Source organism: Platalea leucorodia (assembly GCF_965183815.1).
Source record: "Platalea leucorodia genome assembly, contig: HAP1_HAP1_SCAFFOLD_167, whole genome shotgun sequence".
NCBI lineage: Eukaryota > Metazoa > Chordata > Aves > Pelecaniformes > Threskiornithidae > Platalea > Platalea leucorodia.
The window spans coordinates 189,335-202,723 of record NW_028121382.1 but is presented as its reverse complement, the minus strand read 5'-3'; the positions used below and the strand labels follow the sequence as shown (position 1 = coordinate 202,723).

Here is a 13,389-nt window from a genome sequence, read left to right as displayed (position 1 = left end):
CCACAGACAACTCGCGCTCCAGGTTCGGATGGAGGGCTGGAGCATGATGTCACATGGTATGGAATAGCCCTTTGGCCAGTTTGGGTCAGCTGTCCTGGCTGTGCCCCTCCCAGCTTCTTGTGCACCGGGCAGAGCATGGGAAACTGAAAAGTCCTTGATCAGTGTGAGCACTACTTAGCAACAACTAAAACATCAGTGTGTTATCAACATCATTCTCATCCTAAATCCAAAACACAGCACTGTACCAGCTACTAGGAAGAAAATTAACGCTATCCCAGCTGAAACCAGGACATCCCTCAGGAGAGGGGAGTGAGCAAGCAGCTGGCGGGGGGCTTAGCGGCTACATTATGGACTTATTTCTATTTTCACTAAAAACAGTAACAGTAGCATGCTCTAACATTTATTTTCTCCTTCTTGATGATGATATACTTAATTTCTTTACTTTTATTCCTCTCCTTCATTCTTACTTGACAAGACAGCTATAACTTAACAGAATTTAGCCCTTGGCATGAAGTTTTTAGAACAATGGTTTTTCTCTCATTGCGAGCTCTTTGTTATCATTTCATGGTAACACCTCTTAGACAATATTGCCCCTAATTCATTTCTGCTCTCTTTCATCCTTATTTCAAGTGTGTGCGAGAGGAGTTTATTTTTTTATCAAAAAAATGTCAAGGGACAGATCCCAAACTGGTGAAAGCACAAAGCAGGCCAAAGATTTATGAGATGGACACTGATACACCACCATTATCTTCCTTTTGGATCTCTGAAGACCTCATCCTTCAGCAGCATGCCTGGAAGGTCTGAAGTCCCTCCACCTGCCCTGTAGGTCAGCACTGAAGGTGAAATCACTGCGGTCAGAGGAGGTGTTTTGATTCTCTTCTCAGCCTAAAGCATCACCTGGGTCAGGAGATATTCCAGGACACCTCAAGGGGCATCATGCTCCTCTGGACCCAAAAGGGGAATCTCAGGTGTCATGGCATAGCAACACTTGTGTTCAGGGACCTGCTCAAAACACCCATCTCCTTTTCACTTGAGTTTGCTCAAGTAACCCTTGAGTTGATTCCCATCCACTGCTGGTTGTCTTCCTCCACAGGAGGAGAACACAGCGGGCATCCCCCATCCTCATCCTCCTTGCCAGTCTCTCCAGCAGAGCCTGTATTCCTCCACTGCAGAACTCCATGTGAGCAAGCTGTCCCACCACATCTCATTTCATCCAAAACCGTCACAGTTGTGTGACAAGCCACGGGGCTCCAGCTCCTCCTGCCTCTGATCCACCTTCTCTTAGCTCTGATCCACCTCCTCCTCCACAGCTCAGCTGTGGCACCAGGGTGGAGTGCAGACTTCTCACAGGGAAACCTGAGCAGTGACCCTGACCAGAAGACCATTGGCCTTCTGTGCTGCGCTGCACGTACAGCCTGGCCTTCACGTCTGTGCTGTGCAGAATGGAGCCTTTGGCCGCAGGACAACTTCAACAACTCCTTGTCACAGAGGAGCCTGCAGGCAGCTCCCACTCAGTACTGCCCTTACACCTCCTGCGTGGCCTTGCCTGTGTCTAACAATGCAGCAAGGAGTTCTCATGAGAGCATCGCTTCTGTTAGACTGTAGAGATGATTGAAAGAGTTCTTCTTTTGTAATAAATGCCTGCAGTAGCTTGAATAATCAAAACAGGGGAATGGCTTCTATGGGTGGGGTGCGCATGGCATGCTGCATGTGGGTCAGAGGCCTGTTCAATGCTACACCACCTGGGGTTCCCACCATCTAAAAGGGACCTAAGATGATCTGCATGATTCTCTCTTCATAGTGTTAGTGCTTATGAACAGCATGTTAAATGATACCTCACAGAGTCTGGCTGCCTTTCTTACTCGAATTACAATGAACCAGCGGTGAAAAACACTCTCTCAGCACCCTTGCATGCAGCCCCTCCAGTCCCATGGACTGGTAAGGGTGCAGTTTGCTCAAGGAACCCCTGGCTTGATCCCCATCCACTGCTGGTTGCCCTCCTCCAGCGTCCTGCCTCAAAGCACCGAGGCCAGGGAGACCTCGCTGGTGGTAACTGAAGGAAAGAGGATGTAGAGTATCTCAGATCTATCCACACCTACTCTTACTAAATTTAGCAGTGGTCTCACAGTATTTCTGACTCTTCCTTAGCTCTTCCTGAAGTAGCAACAGCTCATCTTAATGCCCTTGGATTCTCTTTGGAGTTTCAATTAAGTTTTGAGATGAACGCTGGCAGTGCTTGGATTATGCTGTCCTTGAAGACAAGATGTATCCAGGCACGCTGTTAACATGATTGGCCTGTTCCTTGATCGAATCGCCAAGGGAGGGAGTAAAGACCCCGGTGCGGGGTGCTTTGTGTTCATGCAATGCAGGCAGCTGTTGTGTAGAGAAGGGACAGACCTTGCTTCTCTGATGGCACCTGATGGCTGATGCCTCTGACTGATGGCATCAGCCAATGGCACACAGGCACCAAATCCCACTTGCTGCGATGCCGTCAGGGGTGTCTGTCACGCACCCGCCCTGAATGGGAATTGCTTTCCTGTAGGTGCTGTGCTGTCCCTGCCAGCCCTGGTGTCTCAGGTTGCTCTGTGGGCCTGGGTTTGAAAATTGATTGAGTCGACACTGAGAATTCTGTAAGGCAATGTGGGGATGAACATGAGGCAACTGCCAACAGTGAGTGGAGACCTAGTAAATACAGCTCATGGAGAAGAGAAAGAGAGAGCCTGAGCTCTCCCTATGGCACATGACTCCATTCCATCATAATACCTCTAGAGGCCACCCTGAACATAATGAGTAGGGAGAGGTTCAGTTGCCCTTAATTTGGGCATCAGCTGTCATTTTAGTTGGCCAAAGAAAACTCCCAAGAGTCCCCAAGAAGATGCTGTCAGTGTCTGATGTTGTCCTGTCTCTACATCTGCCAGCACCTATCTTCAATCCCTCTCTATTGCCTGCACCTATCTTTGACCACCTCTAGCACCTCAGCTGTGACCACACATTTGCACCTGAACAGCTCACTCCTGGCCTCCACCACCATTAATTACCATGGGAGCTGAGGCAAGGAGCTCACACACAGGTGCCTATTTAATGCCCACCTGAACAGAGGCAAGAGGAATCCCACCTCCTGTGGGTTAGTGGTGTGCATGGGAGGGAGTGGAGTCCCCTGCCAGCCCCAGGACTACAAACCATGGAGAGGATGCCTTGACTGACTCAGTTGCATCCCTTCCCTCAGCAGGGGTAAAGGAGAGCCCTGTCTCATGTCCTGTCTAATGATGGGCCAAGAAAAGCTGATATTTGCACCTAACTCTGTCTCTCAGCAGGGAAATGACACTGCTGGAAAGAAGTGTCTCTCCCCAGCTGAGGGAGGGAACATCAGTGATGCCTTCGGCCTGTTTCACAGCAGGTTCCCCTGGAGCCCCAGGGACAAATCAAGGGAGCCCAGAGGGGGCAGAGAAATTGCCACCTAGGGCTGGTCCTCTGCTGCTGAGCTGGGCTGGGCTCCTGGGACACAGGGAGCTCATGGGAAACAGCTCTGCCCAGGAGCAGCAGCTCTGCAAAGCGCAGCAGGGCTGAGGGCACTGCCTGCAGGCACCAAGGGGAGAGGAGCAGGGCAGGGAGAGCTTAAAGGCAGTCTGGGGTGTAAGGGAAGTTGAGAGCTCACTGGGGGAGAAATCTTCACAGCCCTCTACGTGGTAAGTACCTGCAGGAAGGGCAATGTATCTGCAGCTGGTGGAAAGATCTCCAAAAGCTGGTGCATCTCACAGTCAGGAGGACTGCCCCCGTTTCTCTAGTGTAGAGGAGAAGGACGTGCTGCACAGCAGGGCTTCCCTGCTGCGCCCTCAGAGGGACAGGGCATCACAGCTGCCTTCCCCAGGGACAGCTGCAGGGGGTGACTGTGTGTGTGCAGCCAGGGGTGCAGCACACACACAGAAGGTCAAGGCAGAGTTTGCTATAAAGAGATTTCCCGAGCCTGTGTTTTCAGTGCCCTACTCTGAGGGCAGGGAACAGGAGCAGGGGTGGGGCTGGGGAAGGGAAAGAGAAACAGAAAAGGACCTGTCAAGTTTGGACAAGTCTTTGAGACTCCTGAGCTGTAACTTGGAGTGGCCAGTAGGTCATCTAACCGCCTCCTAAAGTGCCTTCAGCCCCTCCTCTGCCTCGGGACAGCACCAGCATCACCTCTGCTGCACCATCAGGGCTGTTCTGACCTGCCCTTCTGAACCTCCCGACAGGAACATGTGCCCAGCCAGTGCCCTGCAAACAGGCAGGTTTCTGTAGGGCCAAGGGGAGTGCACAGAGGTTGGCATGGGGTCTGTGAGTGCTGACAGGGAAAAGACATGGCACAGGGAATCACTTCCCAGGAGGAAAACCTCTAGGCAGCAGCATTACGATCAGGAAATGAGAGGAAACTTACTTAAAAGAGCAATGTTGTGGGAGGGAGAATTCAGAAAACTCCATATCATCCCCTCCAATGCAGACGCCTTCCTCTGAGCAAGCCCCCTTGCCTTCTCTCCCACCCAGCAAAGCCTCTGCCCTCAGGGCTGGGGGCTCCAAGGCGTGAACCACCTCCTCTGCAGCCAGAGCTCCAGCAGAGCCGTGGTGCAGCTCTGCAGCCACGGGCCCAGTTCCCTCTGCAGAGCGCAGGGGCTGAGAGCAGCTGCCCGGCAATGTTGGGGTCTGGGAGGTGGCGTGCACAGCTGGGGAAGGGGAACGCTGTCTGAGTGCCCCAATGCCTCTGCCCTGGCCTCTCTCAGCCAGACCCTCCCTGTATTTTTCCTTCTTTCTCCACTTGTCTGTGTGATTGCTCTTGTTATCCTGGTCTTGCTATCACGCTCTCTGGGGGTGGCAGTTTCAGCTGCAGAGTCACACGCTGATCTTGTGGGGCCTTTTGTGCAGCTGTGTCCCTGGGAACAAGTGTCCCAGCCTTCCTCTCATCTGTGAGGCTGTGGACGATGCAGGCTGTGGGGCTGGGGCATGAGCTGGTTTGCCCTTAGTGAGATACCATCATGAAAAAACTGAGGCATCTCCTTGAGGTATCCTTCCAAGCTGTGAGCTGCTCTCCAGAAGGCAAATCTGTCCCACAGCATCTTTGTGTTACCTGAAAGCCCCATGGAGAAGCACAGAGATGCAATGGCCAAGGAAATGCTCTTGGGTCGGTGAAATGAGCCCTGTGTGTCCTTGGCTACAAGTGAGCTGCTGAGACCTTGAGAAAGGGTGGGACATTTAGTGGTCTGCATTGGATCCCTCTGCTCTCAGCAGTGTCTGCTGGCTTTTCACAGGAACATAGCAGTGTGATCGCCCTCAGTCTCAGAAAGGTGCAAGGCCAGGGCCTCTTGGACTGAGGGACAGACCAGCTCCCCTCACTCTGCTCTAATCCCAAGGCAATCCTCTTGCCTTGCAGGATTCGCTCTGTTCTCCCTGAGTGCAACAGAAATACTGAGGGTTTCTGACATCCCAAAACAATCCTCAAGCAAGAGGGGGGAAATTCTTTTTAAAAAAATACTTTCAGTCTGCCTTCTGCAATCCTCATTCCTTAGCACTGGGAGTGCAGATGCTGACAAGCCCTTCTGTTTTAGGGGAGGTTTCATCTGACAAAGCTGAATACCAGGACTGGTGCTTCCACCATTCCCATGAACGCACTACTGCAGAGCGGGGCTGACACCTCGGCAGCCAGAGGTCAGAGGCCCAGCTCCTCACGGCACATTCAACCAGCACAAAGCACAGCTTCAGCCATGGAGCTGAAGGAAGGTCTCCTAGAAAAGGGAAATGTGTGTGTGTTTCTGCGTGTTTGTGTGCAGCAAGAGGAGGGTCTGTAGGAAATGGCTTTTAATTTTGCTCAGAAAAGTCTCCCCTAACTTGTCAATGACTTTTCCTCCTTGCACAGGTCCCCATGCCCAGAGGCAGCAAATGTCCAATGGCAGCTCCATCACTGAGTTCCTCCTCCTGGCATTCACGGACGCACGGGAGCTGCAGCTCTTGCACTTCTGGCTCTTCCTGGGCATCTACCTGGCTGCCCTCCTGGGCAATGGCCTCATCATCACCGCTGTAGTCTGTGACCACCGCCTCCACACCCCGATGTATTTCTTCCTCCTCAACCTTGCCCTGCTCGACCTGGGCTCCATCTCCACCACTGTTCCCAAAGCCATGGCCAATTCCCTCTGGGACACCAGGGCTGTCTCCTACCAGGGATGTGCTGCCCAGATCTTTTTCTTTCCTTTCTTGATGGTAGGGGAATATTTTCTCCTCACCATCATGGCCTACGACCGCTACGTTGCCATCTGCAAACCCCTGCACTATGGGACCCTCCTGGGCAGCAGAGCTTGTGTCCACATGGCAGCAGCTGCCTGGGGCGGTGGTTTACTCACTTCTCTGCTGCACACTGCCAGTACATTTTCACTCCCACTCTGCCAAGGCAATGCCATAAACCAGTTCTTCTGTGAAATCCCCCAGATCCTCAAGCTCTCCTGCTCAGATGCCTACCTCAGGGAAGTTTGGGTTATTGTGATTAGTATCTTTGTGGAATTTGGGTGTTTTGTTTTCATTGTGCTGTCCTATGCGCAGATCTTCAGGGCTGTGCTGAAGATCCCTTCTGAGCAGGGACGGCACAAGGCCTTTTCCACATGCCTCCCTCACCTGGCTGTGGTCTCCCTGTTTATCAGCACTGGCATGTTTGCCTACCTGAAACCTCCCTCCATCTCCTCCCCATCGCTGGATCTGGTGGTGGCAGTTCTGTACTCAGTGGTGCCTCCAGCAGTGAACCCCCTCATCTACAGCATGAGGAACCAGGAGCTTAAAGACACATTGAAGAAGCTGATTCAATCAGCTCTTTTCAGCAGCATTAACCTGCTCGTGTCTCTTCAGAAGTGATTTCAAATTCAGCTCCGGAACTTCCTGTGTTTTGGGCAACTGATCTGTGATAACCGTGTCTGTCCATGCCTGCAGCCACTCCACTCCACCAGAGGCCTGAACGCAGCCTGTCTGACCCAGAGGCCTGTTCACATGTGGCTGGCACAATGGTACAGCTCGCCTCCCATGTCGCATCTCTGGAATAAAAGGGGATTTCCTCAATGCTGGTGCCTGGAGGTTGGGCTCTTCTGCCAAAGCTGAGGTCAGGCTGAAGAAATTGCCCCCACAATGCCGTGCTGCATTGCTTGGCTTCTCCATGGGATGGGGGGAGGAGGGCATGGGGCAATGTGTTAGAGAATGGGCCTGGGCTGAGCCTTCACCTGTGGGTGCCCAGTTCCTCTGGAGATGGTGAATGATCAACAGGGATCTGCCTGGGACATCACCCCATGGCTTTCAGGCACCACGGCCCACTCGCACTGCAGAGCAGTACCAACAGCTTGGGGCCCTGTGGAGAGCACAGGGAGGGGGTAGGAGCGGCAGGTCAGGCCAGCATGGACAAACTTCCCTGGTGAAAGGCTCTCTGGGGGCAGGGACATGCCTGGAGAAGAGCAAAGAAGCACCTCTGTGCTTCCAGGGGGTTATAAATGACAAAGAAAAATCTATTTCTGAATGCACCAGCTCGGGCAGGCTTTTCTATTGCTTGGGCAGCCGGAGCAGCCTGAGGATCCTCTGGGCCAGGAGTCTTTTCCTGGGAGAGGGGCTGGCACAGAGGGGCTTGCTGGCAGTGGACAATAAGGATGTCTTGGAGACAGGAGCAGCCACTGGCTTCCATCTCCTCATGCCATGGCTGGCCCTCAGCCCTGCACCTGATGGGGAGGCTGACACACCTCTCTGCCTCCCAGGAGCTACTGTGACCTTCAGGGGGGCTGGGGCTGTGGGGTTGAGTGTGCAGAGCTCTGCAGTACCCATCAATGGGCACTGCCATGGGGTCAGCCCAGAATGGGCTGCTTTTCTGGGCTGGACAGGGGGGAGATGGGTAGGGTGCGGGAAGTGATGGGGAGAGCCAGAGAGGGACTGGGCTGGGCTGGGAAGTGCTCAAGAGAGGAAGACACTGAAGTTAGCTGAGCTGTCCAACCTTGCAGGGTGAGGTCTCACACATATGAGGACTTGATGGAGAATAGAGAGACAGGCTTTTCACCATGGGGCATGGCAGGAGGACAAAAGACAGGGGGTGGAAGGTGAAAGAGGAGAGATTAAGCCTGCAGATAAGGAAAGTCTGTTTCAGTGTGAGCTGAGCCAAGCGTTGGAGCAGGTCACCCAGAGATGCTGTGCAGACTCCGTCCTTGGAGGTTTCCAAACTCAGACTGGATCAAGCCATGAACAACCTGGTCTGACCCTTTTTTTTCTGGCAGGTTGGACTGCAGAAGTCCCAAGGTCCCCTCCAACTTGAACTGATCCTATGGTGTCAGGCCCCTTCTCTGATAACCACAGAGCAAATGTTTATGGGGCAAGAATCTTCCTGTGCTGTATGTGACCACCTAAGCTAACATCTCAGCCAGTGAAAAGAGGTCGATACTACAGCGTGACTCTCTTGGCAAAGACTGAGGGGTGTCGCTGACAGTCCTGGGCAGGAACTGTCTTGGGGGCACAGGGTTCTGGGCAAGACACAAAATGACCTTTTTTTTAAAATGCTGCTAGCCTGAAAAGAAAAAAATGTTTAGAAAATGTCAATAAACATAAAACAAAGAATTAAACACAAAGCTGCAAAGCAAAGAAAATGTTTGAAAACACTTTTCAGCTTTTAAATCTTATTGTGGTTGGATGTAGGACCCAAATGCCTTCAGCTACAGGGACACAGACACCTCCTGCCAGTGCAGATGCCCTGGGAACCCCCTGCCCAGCCTCTCACAGATAAATATTGATCTCCTGTACTTGCATTATGGCTGCTCTATCTATGATATTACGCTGCGTATTCAGTCGCCCTTATCTTTCAGGTCTTCCCACCTCTCTTGATTAAATTACTATGTCTAAGGGCATCTTCTCAGCAGAGGTAGCAGGACATTTGCCCTTCCCATTGCTCTCCAGGCTCCCCCCTCCCCCTGCTTTTTGTTCATTCAGATACCTCCCAATTATCTCGTCGCTGCTTTGAGCTTCAGGGACTTAGAAGCTCGCCCCATCTTTCAGAAGTCAAATTCACTCTTTCATCAGCTCCTTCCTTGCATTTATATCTATCCCTTCCTATCTCTCTGTCAAAAGCAGTCCTTGTATGGCTATCGTCATTGGCCATCTCCACCCCAGGATGTCCTATGCTGTCCCACGCCTGTGCCTGTTTCCCTGCAGGCTGTAGACACACGATCCACTTCCCCACCTTGCTCTCATCCTCCCATGTCCCCACCTGTACCAATATCTCTCTCTGAAACAGAAAGCCCTGGGCTGATCACAGACAAACACCACCACCACCAGTAACCGGTTGCACCACGCCACTACCCTTCAAGTGACATTTCATCTTCCTCATGCCCAGGCTCAGACTCCAAAGCTTTTCCTTCCTCATGCTGTTTCCTCTACAAAGGAAATCTTCATCCTCCCTGAAACCACCTCTCAAGCGATTGCAGGCTCCTACAACCTTGCCCTTGGCCTCTATGCCATGAGGCCAAAGCAGCCCAGGTCCCTCGGTCTCTCCACACAAGCCATGTGATTCAGCCCCTTCAGCCCAGCTTGGCAGGCCACCTCTGGACCTTCTCCAGTTCCTCCCCACTCCTGCAGAACATGGAGCCCCACACCAGGACAGATTATTTCAGATGTGACCACAACAGTGCTGAGTCAAGGTAACTCCCCTTCTCTGGGTGGTTATGCTCATCCTACTTCAGCCCCGTGTGCAGCTGGCCTTACTCATGGTCAGCATGCTCCACTGGCTCCTATTGCATCCCTTGTAGTGACCACGGCCTTCTCCTCAGGCTCACTCCTCAGCTGGTCAGCTCCAAGCTTGCCCTGATACGTGGAGTTATTCTGCCCCTGATGCAGGACTGGCCACTTCTCCTTGTCAAACTTGATGAGCTTTCTGTTCACCAGATCCCAGAGTTTGGTCCCAAGGTCCCCACGAACTGAATCTTCCTTGTGTCAGCTGTTCACGTGTGCGTGTAGGTGGCTCACCCTATCCTGTGGTGCCTCCAACAAGATGACAGCATGAGGAATTGAAGGCCCTGATGGATAATAAAAGGAGGTAGCAGTTTAATGGCCTTGCTGACCAAGGTAAGAATTCCCAATGCTGCCAGCCCAGAAACACCAAAGGAGGGCAACAGGCAAGCAAAGCCAGGGCCAGCGGGTAAAGGGAAATCAGGGGTGGGCTTCTTGAATGAGAGGGATTGAGGATGACCAAAGGGAAGAACCTGGGAGGGGGGACACAGGGAATCAGAAAGTTGGAGGTGAAGCAAAGGGTACAACCAGGGCTGTTTGTGGGCACCTGTCAAGTAGCCCTCGGTCTCAGCGGGGAATCAGCATGGCTGGGCAGACGTCCGATGGGCCTGCACAGGAATGCAGATGGCTTGGGGAGCAAACAGGAGGAATTAGGAGTCTGTGGGCAGTTCTTGAGCTGTAATCTCACTTGGGTATCAGAGACATGGTCAGATAGCTCACACCACTGGAGCGTGGCCATGGATGGAAGCTGCCTCTTTAGGAAGGATGGGGCAGGTCAGTGAGGAGGGGAAGGTGCCCTGTCTGTGGGTGAGCAGAAGGAAAGCATGGAGCTCTGCTAGTGACAGGTGAGGAGCCAGATGAGAGCCGATGGATCAGGATTAGTGGGCAGAGCAACATTACGATGGGTAATGTTGTAGTTGGTGTCTGCTGTGGACCAACTGGGTTAGGAAGAAGCAACAGATGAGGCCTTCTTCAGACAAGTAGAAGCAGCTTCTCATTTGCAGGCCCTGGTCCTCGTGGCAGAGATTACCCAGCTGGACATCTGCCGGAGGGGCAGCACAGCAGGGCACAAGACACTCAGGAGGTTTCTGGAGGGCACCAAGAACCTCCCGAGCATTCAGAGAGGGTGTTAGGAAAGCCAAAGCCCATCTCGATCTCAATCTGGTAATTCCATCTGGACAGGAAGGGCATCAAGAAAGGATTTAACAACGATGCCAGCAGCAAAAGGAAGGCTTGGGAAAATGTGGGCCTGCTGCTAGATGGGGTGGGACCCTGGTGACAGAGAACACAGAGAGGGCCAAGGTACTCCACACCTTCTTCCTCTCTGCGTTTACTGGTAAGACCAACCTTCAGGAATCCCAGGCCCCCAAGACCAGAGGCAAGGAGCAAGGAAGACTTACCCTTGGTGCAGGAGTCTCAGCTTAGGGAACATTGAAACAAACGGCACATGCATAAGTCCTTGGGACCTGAGGGGATGCACTCATGAGTGCTGAGGAAGATGGCTGATGTCCTTGTAAGGCCCCTTGAAATCATGTTTGGAAGGTCAAGAGGATTTGGTGAGGTTCCTGATGATGTGAAGACAGCAAATGTCTTGAAGCGCGGCAAGAAGGAGGATGCAGGGACTTAGCAACAATTCAGCAACACCACTTAGCAACAACTAACACATCAGTGTGCTATCAACATTACTCTCATACTAAAACCAAGACGCAGCACTATACCAGCTAGTAGGAAAAAATTTAACTCTTTCCTTGCTGAAACCAGGACAGCTGGTATTTTTGTCTCTGAGGCAATTTCCAGCCCAGGTCATCTCTGCTCTGAGCTCTCCCTAACCCTCCTCCCATCTACCTGGCCGCTCCTCGCCCCCTCCCCACCACCCCTGCAGGGCCCCAAGCTGGTGATGCTGCTCTGCAGGGTGATTTGGCTGTGGTGCCTGGGGTCACAGGGCGACTCCACACTGGCCTTGCTGCTCAGGGTGTGGGGCAGCTCCAGCTGGATGGGGATGGCTGCTGCTCATCTCCCCACTGCACGGGGGAGATCCCGTTTTATTACAGAGAGGCTATGGGGCAGTCAGCTCCGCCCCGGTGTTAGACACACTCTTACCCAGGCTCCAGGTGAGACAGAGCAGGTTCATGCCTCTGGAGAAGCGAGACAAATCCAAACATTTCTCTAGGAACATCATAACCACAAGTAACAATAATGGTAAAGTTAAATGATAATGACAAAAATAATGATAATACACCAAAGCACCAGGTTTGGATGGGATATCCTGGGAGTCGTTTCTTCTTCTATGCAAGCCCTTTCCTAATTCCATCCTTGAGCTCGTGGTTCCTCATGCTGTAGATGAGGGGGTCACTGCTGGAGGCACCACTGAGTACAGAGCTGCCATCACCAGACCCAGGGATGGGGAGGAGATGGAGGGGGCCTTCAGGTGCTGATAAAGAGGGAGACCATGGCCAGGGGAGGAGGCACGCGGAAAAGGCTTTGTGCTGTCCCTGCTCCCAGGGGATCCTCAGCACAGTCGTGCACATTTTCCCACGAGACCCAGGAGGGTCCCGCAGCAGTTTTTTGGAGAAGGGTTGTGCAGCCTGGAAGCACAGGGAGGCGGGAAAGTTCTCACGTCAGGCCCAGACACTGAAGCTCTGACACCACAGTGACCCGTTCTCTGACAGCGGTTCCAAAGGAGCATTTTTACCTCACCACGGGCCTTCCTTGTGCTCATTTGGGTCACAGCCCTGGAACACGCCAGGAGCACAGGCACCACCGCCACCGGAGGGCAGACACGCGCCATGCCCCGCCCACCAGCTGCCAGCAGAAGTCCCGCCCCTTCCCAGCTGCCTCAGGGGCCATTTGCCCCGGAAGGCACTCCCCTCTACGGGTCACGTGCTTGGTTGTGATTGGCTGGAAGGAGTAGCCAGCCCTTCTGGTTAACCCGGAAGTACATCTGACCCAGAAGGCTCTTCCCCTGAATACACCAGGGCTGCCATTTTGTTTTGACCACCATTTTGTTTTAGGCTGCCATTTGGGGGGTGGTGGTGCCATTTTATGACGTGGTGCCACCATTTGACGACAGTGAGCTGCCATGTTCTTAAACATCACACTGCTCTGTGATTGGCTGACAGCAATTGCTTGAGAGCATCAAACCCACGTCTTCTCAGGAAATCCTGTGATTGGCTGGCAAGAGGAGCCTCCCCTCCCGCTGCGCCCAGAAGCAGTCGGCAAGGGAAGCCCCCTGTCATTACGTACAGGGAGGCCACCACTTGTGACAGCCTCATTCCCCACAGGTTCTCATACTGCACTGTGGTTGGCTGGCAGCCATTTCTTTGACACCGTCAGACCCATGTGTTCCCATGCAGCCCTTTGATTGGCTGTCTGCCTCCTTTGGACAAGGACGTGCTCAGATACAAAAATATGTACATTTATATACAATATAAACATTTTTAGAAATATATCTAAAACTGAGTGTACAAATAAGTATAACTATATTTTTACTTATTTATGACTAGATACAATATTTTAAATACATATACCTCTATAAACATATACGTGTATGCATTTATATAGATATATGTAAACATTTATAAAGGCAGAGAAATTGAATCTATATAGCCATTGCAACATATGTATCAAATGGATAACACC

The 13,389-nt window shown here is 52.3% G+C and overlaps 1 protein-coding gene across 1 annotated transcript; it reads left to right on the top strand.

The window, feature by feature from the left end:
* Window positions 1-5,898: 5,898 nt before the first annotated feature.
* Window positions 5,899-6,858, top strand: LOC309603696 (olfactory receptor 14C36-like; the record flags this gene model as incomplete). The annotated part of the gene is made up of 1 exon (XM_082338627.1): window positions 5,899-6,858. One exon carries the CDS (start codon window positions 5,899-5,901, stop codon window positions 6,856-6,858), a length of 960 nt encoding a protein of 319 aa, XP_082194753.1.
* Window positions 6,859-13,389: the final 6,531 nt, after the last annotated feature.